A 20472-nucleotide genomic window follows, 5' to 3' on the forward strand; every position below is an offset into this window, starting at 1 on the left:
GGCTCGCTGGGAGAGGTGGAGCAGACACCTGGGATTTTCATTTATTAAAGAAAGATCAAGAAGGGAAATAGTTCCCTCTGCCTTTGCTAGGATATCACACACAGGCAGTGCCTGGGTTTGGTGGCTGGATGTTCCTTGCTGGCAGGTGCTAGGAATGATATATGCAGGGGAAGGCACGAGATACAAGACTATCTTCCATTGCTGTCTCCGGGTCTACATTTTCACACTGTTCACAGGTAGCTCTTGTTGCATTCCTGGGTGTTGAAGAGACCAGTTTGATATTTAAACATTCCCAGCCCTGCATCTACTGCTGTTTACTTGACTCTTTGTTTTTCCCAACATTCTCCTGTCTTCCAAGTTACCCTTGTCTTTGTGTGATTACAAACAGCATAAATTCATGGAGTTATATCCTCAGCAGGTTTTAGTGCTGATTATTTTGTAATAAATGACAGGAACAATTGTTTTTATGAAAAGACAGATTTGATTTGCAGGGAGATGATTTATGTGGCTCCTGGGGGAGGGGAGCCGTGTCTGATGTTTCTGAGCAGAGGGACTTTTTAAGGAGAATTTAAATGTAAAATCTGCAACAGATGTTAAAATCAGTAATCAATTTTGCCACTATAAATTTAGAAGGATTTGACTCTTCTGCACAGTAAATGCTCCCACCAGCTGTGTTCTTGTTTTAATAGGATTGCTAATGAGACCTGTGGTGAAAGCCTTGGGCAATGCAGCCTGAGGAGTGTGACACAGGTATGATGTTAATACGGAATTATTGCTTCTGAAATCCATCCTGTCCTTTCAGTGTCCTCACAGCAATCCAAACCAGGCTTCAGCAAGATGCTTGGCTGCTGAGGGAGCGAAATCTCATTTCTCTGGCTGTGCCAGTCCCTCCTGGTTTGCTTGCAGGCAAGGAAGGGGGGAAATGTTCATACCACAGCTCCAGTCAAGGGGGTGTGTTATTCCAGCAGCTGCTGTCCTGTGCATGTTGGGGAGGCAAGGAGGCTGGGGAAAGGGAAGGTTCTGTGGCTACCCAGTGAGCCCCAGGCACAGGCAGCAGGTGGAATCCATGTTCTCCCCGTCCATCTTCCCAGGTGAAGCCCCTCCTCTCATTCCTGCCTGGCAGAGGGTGTCCAGTGCCACCTCAGGGTTGGGACAGGGCACCCTGCCCCCTCCCATGGCCTTGGGAAGTGGCAGTAACAGGGCCCTCCTCCTCCTCCCCTTCCAGCTGCACTCATCCCTTCCTTCCTCAGGCAGCAGACATTCTCCAGCTTGCCCAGCTTTTCTGCTGCAGAAATGTAGGGAGCATTTGCATTTCTTACCCTCTGTTAAAGAGCATCTCTCCCTTGCCTGGAGCTCTTCTAGAAGTTGCCTGAGAGATGCCAGCCCTGGCTTTTAGGGAGCTTGGTTCAAACCAGTCTCTGTTCCCCTTCCAGGTTATTTATTACCTAACCACCAGCCAAGGACTATTCCCTTCCCTGGACTTGGCTCTGGGAGCTCCCAGCTCCCCCAGCAGCCTCTGTGGCCTTGGGGACTTTTGGACACATTTTTGTTCTCTGGTTGTGAACTAGAGCAGTTTTCATGGAGCGACCCCCTGAGGAGGCTGAGCCCATGTGTGTTTTTATGGGAACTCAGCCCTAAAATTCTGCTTGTGGAAACAAGGGAAACTTAGGACTTCACTTTGCTTCCAGCCAAGGTTTTATTTCAGCCCATAAAGCTGAGCTGACGGAGCTGAATGGCTCAGGTTGGGCCTGTGCAGGGCAGTCCACCACACTGCAGTTGCTAAATGCATTAACTCTGGATTTCTCTCCTCACTGAGCGATCACCAGCAGCTCTCACACGAGGAGTCAGGTGAGAGGCATTTATTGGGTTCATTGAATCCATTCCTCTGGATCCTTGCATTTGGCATTTCAGGAAAGACAGGTTGACAAAACATCTGCAGGAGTGATGTGTTTGCTCATCTGCAATGGGCAGTGCCTAACAGACAGAAGCACTGCAAGCAAGGAAAGGGATTTTCTGGGAATGTGGTGATGGTAGGAACACCCTCCTGCATTTGGGAAATGCAGAATCACGAGGACGTTGCTTTGGAGGGGGAGAAATCTGTTCCTGAAGGGTGATTGTGATGGGCTGAGGGCAGGGGTGCTTGGGGGGCAGGGCTGGAGTGCTGGAGCCAGGCTTGCACCGACACAGGGACACACGTGGACACAGGGACACACACGGACACATGGGGACACGTGGACACAGGGACACACAGACACAGGGCAACACAGGGACACTCAGGGACACATGGACACACGTGGACACAGGGACACACACAAGGACACATGGACACGTGGACACAGGGGCACACAGGGACACACAGACACATCTACACACAGGGACACACGGGGACACAGGGGCACTCAGGGACACACGACACACATGGACACAGGGACACACATGAGGACACGTGGACACAGGGACACACACGGACACATGGGGACACGTGGACACAGGGACACACAGACACAGGGCAACACAGGGACACTCAGGGACACATGGACACACGTGGACACAGGGACACACACAAGGACACATGGACACGTGGACACAGGGGCACACAGGGACACACAGACACATCTACACACAGGGACACACGGGGACACAGGGGCACTCAGGGACACACGACACACATGGACACAGGGACACACATGAGGACACGTGGACACAGGGACACACACGGACACATGGGGACACGTGGACACAGGGAGACACAGGGACACTCAGGGACGCATGGACAGACATGGGCACAGGGACACACACAAGGACACGGGGACACGTGGACACAGGGACACACGGACACAAGGGGACACAGGGACACACAGACACATCTACACACAGGGACACACGGGGACACAGGGGCACTCAGGGACACATGACACACATGGACACAGGGACACACATGAGGACACGTGGACACAGGGACACACAGACACATGGGCACACGGACACACAGGGACACACGTGGACACAGGGACACACAGATGCATGGGCACGGAGACACAGGGACACACGGACACACAGACATGGGCACACAGACACTTGGACACATGGACACATGGACAGGGTGCCCAGGGCTGTTCAGTGCCATGTGTCCTTTTGGTGGCCCTGGGGAGGTTCTCTTGCCCCGGGGTGAGACCCAGGTGCTTGGCTCCAAGGGGACTGGACCTGGTTTAGTTGGTTGGGACCTTCAGGGCAGGATCCTGCAGCAGGAATGTGGCAGCAGAGCTCAGGGAATAGCTGTGCCTTCAGTGCTTGCTTGCTGATCAGCTCCCTCAGCTCCCAGTTCAGCTCCTTTGGGTCGCAGAGACCCCAAACTGCCTTGGTCAGGGTGACTTTGGGCAATAACAGGTTCATGCCAAGGAGTGCTGCTTCCCTTGTGCCATGGGGATGTGGGTGCCTTGGCCCTGTTCCTGTCCATCCCCACCAGGCCATGGGGAGCTGGGGGTGGGAGCTGAGTGCTGGTGGCTCGAAGAGCTGGCTGTGACCTTGCAGACCACGTGGCCCATCCATGGTTTCCATGGCTGCTCCAGTGACCCCTCGGGAGGCTGTTGACTTGCAGGTTGTGCAGTTGGGAGCCAAGTCCTGCGTGTTCTCCTTGGATGAAGCTGCTGTTGGATTTGGCAATGGCAGAAATGCAGGGACTGCAGCACAAGGATATAGTAAAAAAATGTGGGCAAACCCCGACTCAGGGAAGAAATGATGATGTCTGGCTCCAGATCAGAAGGCTGAAGGATCTGCTTTATTAAAACTATACTATCTTACATTAATATACTATTTAAAGAGATACTATGCTATTCTACATACATACTTCTTACTTACCTAACTAACTCAAACTCGTGACTCTCTGCTGAGAGCCCGAGCCACAGCTGGATCCAATTGGTCACTGAACCCAAACAACCTTCACCAGAATCCAATCCAGCAATCACTTCAGGTAAGCAATCTCAATGCCACATTCCACATGGGCAAAACAAAGGAGCAGAGATAAAGATTGTTTTCTCTTCTTCTCTCTGTGCTTCTCCTGAGAGACAGAATTATGTCTCTCTGTCCAGAGAATGTGAATGTCACACAAGGATTCAGGGTCCCCTCTGAAGCAGCAAAGCAGCTGGGGCATCTTTCATTGAATTCCCAGAAATTCGTATCATTCTGCTTATAATGTGGTAATTCACAGAATTCACCAGGGAGTATGTGAACTGTGGGTCCAGGGCAGGCCATGGAGATGCTCCAGGGGCTGAAGCCAGGCTGGGAGAGCTGAGGGTGTTCACTTGGAGAAGGTAAAGCTCCAGAGAGACTTTAGAGCCCCTTCCAGAGCCTAAAGAGGGCTTTTAAAAGGAGGGAGAGGGACTTTTACACAGGTAGAGAGTGATGGGACAAGGGGGACAAAATCTGTTTGGTGCAAGAACCAAATGAGAGGCAGTGCAAATGATCTCTGTAAGTGCTTAGTGCTAAACCCAGCTTAGTGCTAAACCCAGCAGGTCTGGAGTGTTTGGGGGTGATGAGCCCTGGAACTGGAGAGTTGATGATCCATAATAAATACATGTAATAGAAAACAACTGTTTACAGAGCTGTACAAGTGTGTGTGTGTTTGCATCATTGCTTTTATGTCCTTCTAGCTCAGGGTTGGAATTTGCTTAACGATGCTGGGGACTCTGATCTCCCTCCAGGCTCTCTGAGTCCAGCTTGCTGTGGAAGCAGCAGGATCTGAAGGCATTTCATGGACACTGGGTCTCTAAAGGAGTGCTGTAATGTGAGGTGTTGGAATTTCAGGTATCCCCTGGGCAGGCTCCTCAGGTGGAGCACACTTTGCACTGTGAATCCCCAGACACCAGGACTTGAGTAAATCCTTTGCTGGGATTTTTATTATTCCCCTGCTCTGCTCCAGCACCTGCAGGAGTTCTCTCAGCCCTAGCTCAAGCTCACCTATTTACCTGAATGGGCACTTAAAATGTTTAAAGCCCATAATTGTTGTTCTTTTAAAGCCCAACTCTTAAATTAAGGCTTTACAAGACCACTGAGTTTGCAAGGATTGCTTAATCAATATGAGAAATTTATGTCAGACTCCTTGTTTACACTGCTCTTTGTGAAGTGAACTGGGCAGGATTTTCAGCAACCCTGGTGGGGCTTTCAGATCTATTTTTAAATCATTTGGACAAAAACCAGAAGAAAAATATAAATCATTTGCTTCACAGCCTACAAGAGTGTTTTTTAACAAGGTAATTATCTTTTTATGGCAGCTTAATCTCTGCTTTCATCACTGAAGTTGCATTGCTGGTTTGTTATTTCCCAGGATAACGAGTGTCACTATTCCCATAAATGCAGTCACCCCTTCCCAGGCTGTGGCTGAGCTCCTGTCTGTGCCACCCTCACAGGAACAATCCCTTCCCAATATCCCATCTCACCCTGCCCTCTGGCAGTAGGAAGCCATTCCCCCTGTGCTGGCACTCCAGGCCCTTGTGCCAAGTCCCTCACCATCCTTCCTGTGGAATCCTTCAGGTGATGGGAGGCCACAAATGGATCACCCAAAACTTACCCTCCTCCAGGCTGATCCTGCAGTTACTCCCTCAACCCTTCAGTATTACAGGGTTATTTAAAATAGTTTATTCTCCTTCCCTGTATGCCCTATTGCTGAGCAAAACACAGTGGTTTTGAAGAATATTCCTTCAGGCCCCTGGGAAATCTCAATGAGAAGTTGTTTTCCTGCCTGAGATTTCCAACTACAGAGATCTGTGAGGAAGCATCCAAGTCTTTGGCTGGGTGTATAAATAACTGGGATGGCTGAAAGCTCCTGAGCTGCTGGCAGTGCCATGGGGCAGCCTGGGCTCCAGCCCTGGACCCGGAGTGGCTTTGGGAATGTTCAGTTCCTGCCTCAGCCCCAGCCTTTGCCTGAATGGGGCTGGGTTTGAGCTGCTCTTTTTGAGCTGCTCTTCTCCCCCATTTCCTTTTTGCCCGTGCAAATGCCACTCTCAGGCTCTTTCTCAGAGTTCCCCAGTCTGTGTTAAGATGCTGATGTGTTGTTAGAGGCCAACTTCCTCTTGCCACACAATCACTGAGGCTGGAAAAGCCTCCAGGGTCCTGAGTCCAGCCATTCCTCCAGCACTGCCCAGGCCACCACTGACCCTGTGCCCACATCACCCGTGTTTTGAACTGCTCTGGGGATGGGCACTCCACCACCTCCCTGGCAGCTGTGCCAGGGCCTGGCCTCCCTTTCAGTGAAGAAATTTCCCCAAAATCCACCCTGAGCCTGCCCTGGCCCAGCCTGAGGCCGTTCCCTCTCCTCCTGTCCCTGTTCCCTGGAGCAGAGCCCGACCCCCCGGCTGTCCCCTCCTGTCAGGAGCTGTGCAGAGCCACAAGGTCCCCCCTGAGCCTCCTTTGCTCCAGGCTGAGCCCCTTTCCAGCTGCCTCAGCTGCTCCTGGGGCTCCAGCCCCTTCCCAGCTCTGTTCCCTGCCCTGGACATGCTCCATCCCCTTCTTTGGAACTCCCCTGTAATTTATTCTTTGCTATTGTGTTTCTCCTGCCTTCCCTGCACTGCTGGGGTCTGACTGTGCCCTGAGGTGACAGGTTTGTCACTATGAGGTGACAGCTTTGCCATGGTGCCTCTCCAGGGCCTCCCTTCATCCTGGTCAGGGAGCCAAGCCTGAGACACCAGGTCATGGAGCACCAGGATGTGCCTGTGGGGCTGTGTCTGGGATATTTTGGGGAATGTGGAAGGAGAGGAGGCTGGGCCAAGTCCTCGATTTTGCCTTCAGCTCTTCCCCCTCTGAAGCCTCTTCTTTCCCACACCTGACCAGACACGAGCATGTATTGAGCAGCCCTGAGGATGTGGCACTTGGGGACATGGTCACTGGTGGCCTTGGCAGTGCTGGGGAAGTTTAGCGAGTCAGTGCTGCTGAACTCGACCTTGGAGGGCTTTTCCCCCTGACCCCATTCTGTGTCCCCCATCCTGTGCCCTTGCAGCAGGGCCTGTCCTGGGCACTAGAGAAAGAGCCATCCCTGTGTCAGAGGGAAGGAGCTGGGGGTTCTCCAGCAGCTCTGAGGGAAGGGAGAGATGGGCTGGAGCCAAGGTCAGGGCTGGCTGAGCTCCTGTCATGAGGCAGAGCAGCAGCTGGGGCAGGACAAGGCCCTGTCCCCTGGGATGTGCCTGGCAGGTCCCTGCTGCTGCAGCAGCTGCTGCTCCAGCCCAGGGATGGAAAAGGTCCTGATCCCACCTGTCCTGGGAGCTTTCACAGCAGCATTCCCTGCCAGGCTGCTGCCTGCGGTCTTGTGAAAGTCACAAGGACTGGAGCAGGAGCTCACAGGAACTTTCCTGCTGCTGGAAGGGGTTTTTGTTCCACTCTCTGCCCCGGCTGGAGCCTGGCAGTGCTGTGCTTGTGGCATGCTTTTCCTGCCTCTGTGGAGTTACACATCCAACCTTTCCTGGGAGAAGAACCATCTCAGCCTGTTCAACAGCAAGCTTGAAGTGGGTTTTGCTGCTGATTTGATACGATCTGTTTTTGTGCTGTTCTATTTTAAGTCCCTTTGCATTGGGCTTCTTTTTCCCTGGGTATAAATTTTACATGATTCCTTGAAACTCCACTGGAAATACAGTAAAGAAAGAAATAATCACTGGAATGTTGTTGGTGCTGATTTCCAAGGGCAAGTGTGTTAAAAACCGAGTCCATGGAAAATGAATGAAGAGCAGTCATGGTTTGGATTTACTTAAGCACAACATTTTAAGCTCTCAAAACAAAGCTGTTGCTGTACTTTGTTTTATTTCTAGAGATTTTTCAATAATCTGATTAATTTCTGCTGAAGTGTGAAGCAATAAAGTAGATTACAAGCGAGTACAGGAGGAAGGAGTGTGGAGGGAGGGAAATGTGATTTTTTTCTCCTTGGTTTCCAGTCCTGATCCCTCATTCCTGTACTTCACACATCAGCAGGGCTGTGCAGAGGTTGAGGGGCTTTTCTGGTGTAAAATTCCAGCTTGGGAATTAGTGCTGATGAGTTCATCTCACTGCAGGACTTTCTTGTTCTTTCCAGGCAGGATTTCAGAGCTGGGGGGACACCAGGGCAGTTGTGTTGGGTGATAAAAAACCTGATGCAGACCAAAAGTCCAACTTTGCTGTTTTCCTAATTATTATTCAGGACAGTTTTCATCTTATCTTCAAGGCCTTGGAAGAACAAGGAATTTCATATAGAGATTATGCTTGGCTCCTCACAATAATTATACTTCAGAGAGACAATTTTGGTTCTTACACATTTATATTAAAGCTGAAAGAATTAAAAACTGCTTTAAAGGGACAACCTCGGGCTCCAGGTTCAAGACAAGATGCAGGACCAGTCCTCATCATGTGGACATCACCTTGTAATTGTATTTTTCCTGATTCCCTAATTAGTTCTTTTGCCTGATTCCCTCACAAGGAGCAGGAATGGCTTTTGCATGGAAAAGTAGTGCCAGGTTTGTGTTTTGGTTTGGGGTTTATGTTTGTTTTTTGTAAGTTTGGGGTTATTTTGTAGAAACATCCCAGTTTCTTTGGCATTAGCACTCAGATGACAGAATCATGGAATGAGTTGGGTTGGACTTTAAAGACCATCCCTTTCTACCTCCCAGCCAGGGGTAGAGGTGCTACACACTCCCATCTACTTTGAGGAAAGATTTTAAATCTCAGATGAGAAAAGTTGAGCACCTAAAGAGATATTTTTGTGCTTAGACATACTAGAAAACACAGATCTTGGGTCATTTCTGAGCCCTACTTTAAATACCCGTATTTGACATTTTTGTTATACCCATGTAACAACAAAAGATTTTCTGCTGGTTTTACGCAGTAATAAACTTGGTTTATCCAAATCCAAATAAAACCTCACTTTTGGAAGTGCAGTGTGGCTGAAAACTCCAGGCTGACTCTCAAAATTAGAAATGTCTCGATTCCAGTTGAGCTCAGAGTTTACAGTAACTTTTGGGTCACTACAGGCAGGAAAACACAGGGCCCAGTGATCCATCTCCAGCTTTTGAACCTTCAGAAACTCCAGAATCATGGAAAATCCACACCCCCAAGTACTTGAGTATCAGTAATTTGGATTTGCTTTTCTCCACACCCAGACAGGAAGCAAAGAAGGTCCTTTAATACGAGGTGAAGTGTTGTGCAGAGTCCAACAAGAGGGTGAGGGTGGCTTTGTCCCCATCCTGGGGATGACGTGGGGACAACGGGAAGGTCCTGGGTGGAGCCCAGGGCTCTGGAGCTGAGCCTCAGGTGGAGCCTGGGTTCAGCACTGTCTTCTGGAGCACTGAAACCCCTGCTCTGAGCTTTGCTGGCGTTTCACAGCAGAGTTAATGTGTTAATCAGCCTATGCTAATGAGCACCTTTTAGCACTGGAGACAAAGGCTGCGCTGCTCTCACCTGGGTATTAATGGCAGCTGCTGGAACAATGCTCCGTGGGTTTGTGGGTTCCTACGCAGCAGAGCCTGCCCGGGTTTCTTTAACGCTCATTTGCCTTAGGAAAGGAAGCTGAAAACTTCTGTGCTCTGTGGTGGGTTCAGCTGTGAGGGGAAGAATCCCTCCTGAGCTGTGCAATGTGCTCAGCTGAGCCCTCCCTGGCCCTGCAGTGACTGTCACAGGGGGTGACCGTCACTCCCCATCAGTCACATCCATCTGGTGATGCATGGGCCCAGGGCAGAGAGGAGCTCCTGTGGGGAGGCAGGCTCCTGGTTGCCAGAATTAGGGATTCATCTGTATCCTTCCAAAGACACTGAGCCTTCCCTGGTGGCGCTCTGCAGTGTGATGGGTCCTACAAAGAATCCAGAGGAGGCCATGGAGCTGCTCTCAGGTCTGGGACACCTCTGGAGCCAGGCTGGCAGAGCTGGGGGTGCTCACCTGAAGAGGAGAGGGCTCCAGGGAGAGCTCAGAGCCCTTTCCAGAGCCTGAAGGGGCTCCAGGAGAGCTGGAGAAGGACTGGGGACAAGGGATGGAGGGACAGGACAAGGGAATGGCTTCCCCCTGCCAGAGGGCAGGGATGGATGGGATACTGGGAAGGAATGGTTCCCTGGCAGGGTGGGCAGGCCCTGGCACAGGTGCCCAGAGCAGCTGTGGCTGCCCCTGGATCCCTGGCAGTGCCCAAGGCCAGGTTGGACGCTGGGAGCAGCCTGGGACAGTGGGAGGTGTCCCTGCCACGGCAGGGATGGGATGAGATGCACTTTAACATCCCCCCAACCCAAATCATTCCAGCATTCTGTGACCTGGGATCCTGGGAGCTCAGCAGAGCTGGATTTGGGAGAGGCAGGAGTGACCTCCCTTCCTTTCAGAGGGGCTCTGTCTCTGGCTGACCTGGAGGGCTTTGGAAAGCTGTGGCATCTGGGGGGCGTTGGGATCTGAGATTTCCTCGGGCTGTGTTTTGGATCTTCCCTCCCTGGTGAGGTTTCTGCACAAAGCACTTCCTTATCGGCTGTGGGGAAGAGATTTGGCTGCAGGGGCTTTTCTTCCCGATCCACATCCCTGTGACAAGTAATTTCCGAGTGTGAAAATCGCTTTGATATCTGTATTCAGCGCTGGCTGCTCGGGAGCCATTGCATAACCCGGGCAGGGACGGGCCGAGCCCGCAGGGCTCGGGCTGCACCCACCGCCGTGGCCCGGTCAGAGCGGCTCCTGCCGGCTCAGAAGCTCGGAGAATGTGCCACGAAGGGAGTTTTTGCAAGTGGAGCCTTTCCTTGAAGAGAGGAAGAAAATCCTGATGGAAGGAGCTGCCTTTGAAGTGGTTCCTGCTCCTCATCCAGTGCTGAAAGGGCTGTGAAGTTGTGTGAAGCAAAGGGCAGGTTCTGTTTAGAGTTTGCACCATCATTTTCTCTCCCCCAAGAATGCTTTTTTCATCCAGCTGTACTGTGTTTCTGTTGAGATTCATTAGCTGCAAAAATAGGGATTTCTGTGGAGGAGTCTGTGGATGAAATGACAATAAAATCATTTTATCAGTACCTAAGAAATGCATGTGAGTGTTCAGGATACCTGAGCCTAAGCCAGCAGCTGAAACAAAAATCTGTGTGCAGTTCTATTTGCTTCCAAACAGGGGGACATTGATACTCTGCCTGAACAAAAGAGTTCAAGTGACAGGATCCAAGGTGAGGGTGTTGGAGATGCTTCTCCTGCCCCTCCTGGAGAAGTGAGCTGTTCCCCTGCCCCAGCCAAGCCCGTGTCTCTCCAGCATCCTGCTCCTTGCAGGTGATGCGTTCCCTCTTCCTCCTGGGATTAGACCTGGGCTGTTTCAGAAAGAATAATTACATTTGATCTAGGAAATGATGAATGTTGAGGAGGAGGGAATTAAAAAGAAATTATAAAAAAGAAGCAGCCCAAATCCCCCGTGGTTATTGGAGTGGGAAGGGAGCACTTTGTTAGAATGACACCGAGTCCTCTGGTGAGGTGTCCTGGGCTGGGGCTGAGGCTTGGCCAGAGCTGTGCCTTAGAGGCTGGGCCAGCAGCAAAGCCTGCACGGGCAGCAGGGATCCATTGGTACATGAGACAGGCTGGGAGGATGTGAGGAGGGCCTCCAGGGATAATGTCCCTGCCTTGGGAGCAGGCTCCAGAGTCAGCGCTGCCCCTCTGCTCCAGGCTGGCCCATGGCAGCTGTCCCATTGCTCTCCAAGCTGCACCAGGGAGCTTCCCAGTGCCTGGTGTGTTCCAGGAGCTGCTGGAGCGGGGCAGGGGTGCAGCAGCCTGGGGACTCCTCTGGGGGCTCAGCTGAGCCTTCAGCTCACGGGAAGGAGCCGTGTCTGTGTCAGGGTAATCCCAGTCCCGACTCTGAGCTCCCCACAAAAAGCTGCCCCATAACCCTGTGTCACCAAGCTCACTGAGCCAGTGAGGGGGCCCTGGCAGCCGTGACAGCTCCCAGGGACAAGGGGGACAAGAAGAGCATCCAGTGCAGTGTGAAGCCACATCTCTGACAAAATCCCCAGTTTTCTGAGGATGTTTGGATACTGGCTCCACCCACGAGCTCTAGTGGAGGTGTTCTGCCCACAGCAGCCGGAACTGATGCCCTTTAAGGCTCCAACCCAAACCAGTCTGTGATTCCATGAGTACTGGTTTGGGGCCAGAATGTGTCAGTCAGTGTGTGCTGAGACCAGGATCTCAGATCCACCCAGTGGGAGGATTCTTTACCCTCAGGATCCTCCCCTAAGCCTGGTCAGGCTGTGTTTCCCTGGTGCCCTGTCCTGACCCTGAAGGGCTGCAGTGCTTCCTGGGGTAGCCTGGAAGGATTGTAGCAGGAATTGCCCAAAGGGAAAAGGATGGAGCTCCCCTGGCTCGTTCTGCCCTCCTCTGCCCTCAGGAATTTCTGGAGGCTGTTCCTGACTTGCATTTTTGGGACCCTCGGAGCTGCCCCTCCGTGCCAGGCTGGCCTGTGCACAAAGATAAACCAGACCCACGGCCTCACTGCCACCCCTCTGGAGGGTTGTTCTCACACTGACTCCTCTTCCTCTGTGTTCTCCTCGTGACTGGAGTGCAGTAACAGCTGCTTTTTGTGGAAACACGAGTGTGGAGCACCCTGGGCTGCATTTATATCCTGATGCTTTAGATCGTTAAATTCTCATGGCTTAAGCTCTTTATTTCTTGTTTTGCTGTGCTTATGAGAGGATCTCCTGGGGCTCTATTGTACAACAAATACAAATAATCCATGAATAAAATAGCCTGACTGTTTGTACTGCTGGCAGTCTGCAAGGATTGCTCCCAGATAAGGTTTTGGGATAGTACTCATTTTGATCTGTGCCTTCTACCAGTGTTTCTCTGCTCAACAGCACTGCAGAGATGATGCCCTCTGGAAAGAGGCTTCTCCAGATTAATTTCTGATTTTTTCTACCTGTTCGCTCTCTGCCTTTGGCAGAGTTTCAGTTTCCTTCCGTGCTCTCCCTGCCCAGCCATGGTTAGTTCCTGCAGGTTTTGGGGTAGCTCAGGTGTTGCATTGCTGCACACACAGAGGCTGCAGTTATTCCTTGTCAGTGCTGCCCCGGGGTGGGAGAAGCCCTTTAAATTCACTCATAGCACGTTTAGTTTTATGAAGTCCTTGACCTTGAACTTCTAAATGAGCTGGGATGTGAATTGGAGAGTACTAAAATGAGATTTAAATGGGAGAAAGCCCCAGTTCCCTGCCTGGGAGGATGTGCTGCTCTCGCTGGGGCTGCTGTGAAACAGGACCAGTTACATTAAATACAAACTGGTATTTACTGGTGCCTTGAAACTGCTGCACTTGTTCCCCACTGGGAGCTGCCCTTTGGGGAGCCAAGTCTCATTAATTGGTGTCCAATCATTGCACAGGACTGACGGGTGTGTGCACTGCAGATTTTCCTCCTCAGATCTTTTCCTTCTACTTTCTTTTTCCCCTATTATGTGCAAACACCATGTTTATTTTTCTGTATTAGCTCCTCTACTGTTCTCCTCTCTTCAGTAATTAACAGCTGATTTCCTGCTTGTCTCTTGACCTTTCTTTTGTCAATCCATTCAAATCACAAGAATTTCTTGTTCTTTAAATATCTGCTTAAATGCCACTGGTAGAGGTCAGCTGGTTTAGTTCTTGACATATTTGGAAGAAGATATTCCTGGTGTTAATTTGTTTCTCCTCTAGTTATTTCTTAGTAAATAACCTGGAAGGTTTGCATAGCAAATTGGTGTAGAAATTACTTTTTCCCCCGTGGAACACACAGAAGTGGGTGGTAGGTGAGTGATACCTTGATTTTTGTACAGAGGGCAGAATTCACTGATGTGGCAGTTGGTCTCTGAAGGACTAAAATGTTGCTTCTCTGGGCAGCCTGTGCCAGGGCCTCCCCACCCTCACAGGGAGGAATTTCTTCCTCCTGGTCCTGTCCAAAGTCTCTCTCCGTGTTTCCTGTAGCTCCTTCAAGTCCTGGAAGGTCACAGTTAGGTGACCCTGGAGCTTCTCCTCTCCGGGTGAACATTCCCAGCTCTCCCAGCCTTTCCTCCCAGCAGAGCTGCTCCATCCCTCTGCTCATCCTGGAGCCTTCTCTGGGCTCCTCCAGCAGCTCCAGCTCCTGCCTGTGCTGGGCCCAGGGCTGGGGCACTCTACAGGTGGGGTCTCACCTGGGCACAGGGGCAGAGGGGCAGAATCCCAGTCTCTCCCCTGCTGCCCACACTGGGATCAGTATTTACATTTTCCAGTCCGCAGTGTGCAGGGACAGCAAAGGAGTTAATCCAAACTGCAGATTTGCCAGAAAATTGCTCTATAAATAAAAATAAATTCCAAAAATAAGTGAAATAAAACATCAGTAGAAGATGAAGGGGAAGGGAAGGATGGAAACAAGTGGCTGTGAGGAGTGAAGAGTGGATTTGTTCCATGGTCAAGTGCTTGTGTTGAGAGGCCTTTTGTCACCAGAGACTCCTTTGGAGAGCAGCCCTTGGAGGGCAAATCAGATTAACTCCAAGCAGAGAAGTTCTGGGAGCGCTCTCTGCCACCTTCCAGAGGAAGTTGGATCTGGGAATCTTCTCCACAGCTCCTGACAGGAGGGGACAGTCAGGGATGTCGGGCTCTGCTCCCAGGGAACAGGGACAGGAGGCAAGGGAACATCCTCAGGCTGGGCCAGGGGAGGCTCAGCAGGGACACTGGGGAAAATTTCTCATGGAAAGGTTGTCAAACACAGAACCAGGCTGTGTAGGGAGGTGGTGGAGGGGTTTAACAGCCCTGTGGATGTGGCACTTGGGGACATGGCCCAGTGGTGGCCTTGGCAGTGCTGGGTCAAGGTTGTACTCGATGTTTTGAGGGCTTTTTCAACATAAATCATTCCATGTTCCTGTGAGAATCTCCAGTGCTGGATGATCCAGCTGGAGGCACTAATACACCTGTAACTGATGGGGAAGTTTTGTGCCTGGGGAAGCAAATCTGAGAGAGAGACATTTCCTGCTTACTTTGCCATTGAGTTAAACTCCTGTACAAAACAGAGTGCCTGGGATATGAGGTCTGCAGAGGGAGGATTTGCGTGGCACCAGGTGGCTCAGCCCAGGTGAACGGAGCAGATTTCCTAAAGGAATAGGTTTGCTTCAGTCTCTGAGTTCTTGGAATAAAAGAATGATTTAATTTCTTTTTCCTGTTTGAATCTGTATGCAAGACTGGAACATCTTCTGGGTCAGAATGGGATGTCAGTGGGATTTTTCCTTTGTTCCTGGGTCAGAATGGGATGTCAATGGGATTTTTCCTTTGTTCCTGGGTCAGAATGGGATGTCAATGGGATTTTTCCTTTGTTCCTGGGTCAGAATGGGATGTTAATGGGATTTTTCCTTTGTTCCTGGGTCAGAATGGGATGTTAATGGGATTTTTCCTTTATTCCAGCAACAACGCACTGTTTATAGGCTGACCCTGGTGAAAGCTTGGAATGTGGATGAACTCAAAGCTTATGCTGACCTGATATCCCTTGGGAAACCAGACTTCGTTGAGGTCAAGGTGAGCTGCACTGAGCTGTTTTAGTTTTTCCAGCAGTATTTTCCATTTTGTCCCCATTTCCCCCCGCCTTTAGTCTAAACTTTCTGAGTAAGTAAAATTCTTCTGAACTGATGCATAAGAAACTCCTCTCTTGCTTTTAATATTAGTGAATAATAATTAATTCACATTCAGGTGGTGTTTTCCAGTATCCTGTGTGTGCCTTTGGAGCAGGTTTGCCTGTGCCACAAATCAAACTTTATACCAGCCAGCCTCGATTTCTGCCCAACAGAATCATCACTCTCTGGCCTTTTTTTTTTATATTTCTGTGGAAACAAAGATAACAGATATACACAGGTAACAGAGAGAAACATAAATAGATATTCCTTCTTTATATCAACTATCAGTTGAAACAAAATATTCCAGGTTCAGCTGGTAGTTTGGGGTAGGATTCTTCCCATCCTGGTCTTGAGTTTTGCCAGGGAAAAGGTGAAAGGTTCAGTGATGTGTTTGTGTTTGGCTGGATTTGAGGGCTGCCAGCAGATGTGAGATACAGCAAGGCAGAAGGGGCTTTATCGTGGGCTTAATCCATTCAGTAAATAGAAACTGTAAAAAAAGTTACAAATTTATAAAAAAGGCACCTTCCCACATGCTCTGAGCATTTTCACCCAGCAGCTCCTGCAGAGGAGCACAGCTGTTTGTGCAACTCTGTTACTCCTGGACACTCCTTTTTCTTTTCTCTTTTCCTTCTCTTGAATAAACTTTCTTTCATTTTTAACCTTTTCTTTTATTTTTTCAACCTTTTTTTTACTGCTGCTATGAAGAAAAAGCCTGGATTCTGCTGTGAATGTTTGTTACCTTCTGTCAGCATGGAGAGTTTTTCTCTCTAGGCATGCTGCTGAAGTTGGGAGCTTCATCCTGGGTCGGGTTTGGAGTCTGGGGAAAACCCCTCGGTTTTCCACCTTCTTGGGTGTCTCCCTGGCTGTGCAGGATCCTGCCAGGGAGGGGAGGGCAGGGATGGAGCAGAGGCTGTGGGACTGTGTGAGTTTGCGGCCCTAAGTTGGGCAACTCCCTGGGGGCTCCCCTGGCAGGGGAAACCCTCCTGGAGCAGTTCTGTGTCAGGAACCAGAGACACATTGGACTTTTTCGGTCTTCAGACTCTGTTTATTGTTACCTTATCAAAACTTCAGCACACTGTCTGCACCAGACTCTGCATGCAGGAAAAGCAGCACAAAAATGGCCAACAATCTCTTGTTACAAGGCCTTTTAGGTCTAATCAAAAACTAAGCTACCCAATTAAGAAGTGACATCTAAATTATTTTCCTTTCTAACCCAATAACTGACCCCTAAAGACCAGCAATGTGGATTTTTCTGCCCGATTGCAAGATACCACCCAAACCCAAGAAGAAAGAGGAAGAAGAAAGAAGGGAACTCAAGACAACACCCTATATCCTCCATCTTGAATCCATCTATAACATACTAAAAATCCTAAAACCTAAATGTCTCACCCATGTGGCATACTCCACTACTCTCTACAATCTCTACAGTCTCTTTCACACTTTTGTGGTTTCTAGTTCACCTTGAGGCTTTGGAAGTTTTCTCCATGAATGAGGGTCAAAGTCAGTGCTCCCCTGGGGTTCAGGACACCCCAGAGCAGACAGAGAAATATTCCTGGTGCCCTGGGTTTCCACAGGGTTGGTTCTGCCGAGGCTGCTCTGCCCGGGGCATTAATGTTAATTAATGAGATGAGGCGGTTCCAGTTGATGTTCCAGCACTGATTCCCCCAGGAACTCTCCAGGGCAAACATCTGTCTCCTGCAAGGCACGGCCTGCTCTTCCCTCTGCCTCACAGTGTCACAGTCCTGCCCTGGAAAAATCCTGCCTTGCTCTGCCAAGGAAATACATGAGCGGTCACAGGTGTACTCCTGGTGCTCTTCCAGCTGGGACAGGGATATCCGTGGATCTCTGAAGCCTGTCTGTGGGAACTGGGACAGGGATATCCGTGGATCTCTGAAGCCTGTCTGTGGGAGCTGGGACAGGGATATCCGTGGATCTCTGAAGCCTGTCTGTGGGAACTGGGACAGGGATATCCGTGGATCTCTGAAGCCTGTCTGTGGGAGCTGGGACAAGGATATCCGTGGATCTCTGAAGCCTGTCTGTGGGAGCTGGGACAGGGATATCCGTGGATCTCTGAAGCCTGTCTGTGGGAGCTGGGACAGGGATATCCGTGGATCTCTGAAGCCTGTCTGTGGGAACTGGGACAGGGATATCCGTGGATCTCTGAACCCTGTTCTGTGGGAACTGGGACAGGGATATCCATGGATCTCTGAACCCTGTTCTGTGAGCTCTGAACACAGCTCCCCTGTGAGCTGGGACAGGGAGGGGCTGGGTAACATTCCCAGAATCCAGCAGTGGGATGGTGGCACTGGAGGCCCAGCCTCAAACTGTGCTGGTCACACAGCATTTGGGACTTGCAATTTTCCCCAAAAGACTTGGTGTTTTTGATTGAAAGTAATTTTTTGTGTTCCTTTGGGAATGAAGCATACTTGGGATGTGGATAGGCCTCAGCATTCCTTTCTCCAGCCCTTCAGTGTGCCAGGGTAAAAAGCCAAGGACCAGGTGGTGCTCAAAGCCACCCAACAAAGAGTGATGAGGAGATTCTGCAAAGCTCTGCCCGACAATGGGGCTGAGCTTGGGGATTTTCTGGTTGAAGACTTGGGATAAATGATGTCCATTTCAGATGAAGGGAGCTAATCCGGTGTTGCTTCAGAGAGGCTCAGGGGGTGGATGGAGAGAGATTTAGATTTTTGCAGGGCTTAATCCTTGTTCTCATTTCCATGAGTGCCTCACAGTGCTGTAACTCTGTGGGACCCCATTCTCCCACTTAAGCCAATAGTAAAGGGAGACTCAGTCATTAAAAATGCATCAAATTGATTTGTTGCCTTAATCTGTTCTAATGCCACTGTGTCACTGTCACACTTGTAAAGAGCTGATGGTTGTATTTAAGGTCTGGAACGTGCCAGAACTCCTTTTCTTCCCATGGTGCCATCTTTGGGTTCTGAAAGCCAGAGGTTTGTTTGATGCACACCATTTTTGTGTTCAGGGCAGGGAATGGAGCTGGGAAGGGGCTGGAGCCCCAGGAGCAGCTGAGGCAGCTGGAAAGGGGCTCAGCCTGGAGCAAAGGAGGCTCAGGGGGGACCTTGTGGCTCTGCACAGCTCCTGACAGGAGGGGACAGCCGGGGGGGTCGGGCTCTGCTCCCAGGGAACAGGGACAGGAGGAGAGGGAACGGCCTCAGGCTGGGCCAGGGCAGGCTCAGGGTGGATTTTGGGGAAATTTCTTTACTGAAAGGGAGGCCAGGCCCTGGCACAGGCTGTGCAGTGTAGGGGTGGAGTCCCCATCCCTGGAGGGATGTGAAAGATGACTGGACATGGCACTTGGGCACATGGGTTAGTGGAGCTCAGCAGTGCTAGGTCAGTGAGTAGACTCAGTCTGAGGGGTCTGTCCTTGCTGAATTCTAGAATCATGGAATGGTTTGGGTTGAAAGGGACATTAAAGCCCATTCAGTGCCACCCCTGCTGTGCTCCAAGCCCCGTCCAGCCTGGCCTCGGACACTGCCAGGGATCCAGGGGCCGCCACAGCTGCTCTGGGCAGACTGAAGCTTTGGCACTCAGCTCACAGCAGTGGCGTGAGCTCCAGCCTGAGCAGAGCCTTCCTGCTTCCTCCTATCCCTCAGAATTTAAGGAAGAAACCCAAAGCTGCCAGACTGGCCCTTTATCCCAAGCCTGTCCATGCCATGGTGTCGGAGGGCAGGACTTGGGCACAGCAGGGATCCAAGTCATGGCACAGAATCTTCCCAAGCCTTTGTGAAGGTTTTCAGTCACTAGGAATCTCTTTCCCTGCTAATTTTGTTCATGTAGTTGGATAATCTTGGTGTCCAGCCCAGCTCAGGCTGCTGGTCTGGGACTGCAGCTCCTGCTCTGGTACCTGAGGCTTGGCTGCAGAATTGAAGTCACCAAGTAAATGTGTGCAAGGAAGGGCCAGAGGGAGGTGTCTGTCCCAGTCTGCTCACTCTTGTCAAGTTAAACAGTAAAGATTATTTAATTGCTTAAAATAATGAGGAAAATGAGCTGTGCCTTAATGAGTTTTTAATTACATGCAGCAAGAGGCGATTGCCCCCACCTGTCAAACATCCATTCAGGATCCTGCTGCCATCCCAGCTGGAATTTAGATGAAGAGGTGAAGCTCAATCACCCATTTTGGTGCCTGCTGTGAATAAACCCAAACAATGTATGATTTCCACACCTGAAAAAAGACCAGCATTGGCCACTTGCTGTTAGAGAATCACAGAGTCATTTGGGTTGGGAGGGACCTGCAGGACTGAATCCAACCACTCCCAGCACTGCCAATGTCCCCAGGTGCCACATCCATACATCTGTTAAATCCCTCCAGGGATGGGGACTGCGCCACCTCCCTGGCAGCCCCTTCCAAAGCCTGACCACCCTTTCCATGAAGAATTTTTCCCCTGATGTCCACCCTGAGCCTCCCCTGGCGCAGCCTGAGGCTGTTCCCTCTCCTCCTGTCCCTGTTCCCTGGGAGCACAGCCTGAACCCCCGGCTGTCCCCTCCTGTCAGGAGCTGTGCAGAGCCACAAGGTCCCCCCTGAGCCTCCTTTTCTCCAGGATGATGGGTCACAGGTTGGACCTGGTGGTCCTCGAGGACTTTTCCACCCAGGGTAAATCCATGGTTGTGACCCTGGAGCAGAGGAGGTGACTCAGCAGTGGCTGTTCCTCTCTTGGTCCTCACAGGGCTCATTTGGAGAGCTGGGATGAAAGGCTGGGTCCTGTGTTTGAATTCAGCTTCCACTTCCAGGGAATCCCTGCCCATTTCCAGGCAGTGCAGCACCCTCTGCCACGGGTGTGGGGAGTCTGGAGAGCTGCTGGGAGATGCTGGGGCTGTGCTGCACAACCAACCATCTCCAGTCCTCCCTGCAGACTGAAGTGACACAAAGGATTGATGGCCTTTGTTAAATCAGCTTGAAAGTGATGATTAAAAGCAGCC

General features: G+C 50.7%; 1 protein-coding gene across 3 annotated transcripts in view; it reads left to right on the plus strand.

The window, feature by feature from the left end:
* LOC137485566 (S-adenosyl-L-methionine-dependent tRNA 4-demethylwyosine synthase TYW1-like) overlaps positions 1-20472 on the plus strand; it is a 100861-nt gene that overhangs the window by 55130 nt on the left and 25259 nt on the right. For all 3 annotated transcript variants that reach the window (XM_068210105.1, XM_068210104.1, XM_068210106.1), the window contains exon 13: positions 15329-15439. In XM_068210105.1, coding sequence (XP_068066206.1) covers positions 15329-15439 — 111 coding nt within the window. The remainder of the gene's footprint in view (positions 1-15328; positions 15440-20472) is intronic.

This window comes from Anomalospiza imberbis, chromosome 20, assembly GCF_031753505.1.
Source record: "Anomalospiza imberbis isolate Cuckoo-Finch-1a 21T00152 chromosome 20, ASM3175350v1, whole genome shotgun sequence".
In the NCBI taxonomy this organism is placed as follows: Eukaryota; Metazoa; Chordata; class Aves; order Passeriformes; family Viduidae; genus Anomalospiza; species Anomalospiza imberbis.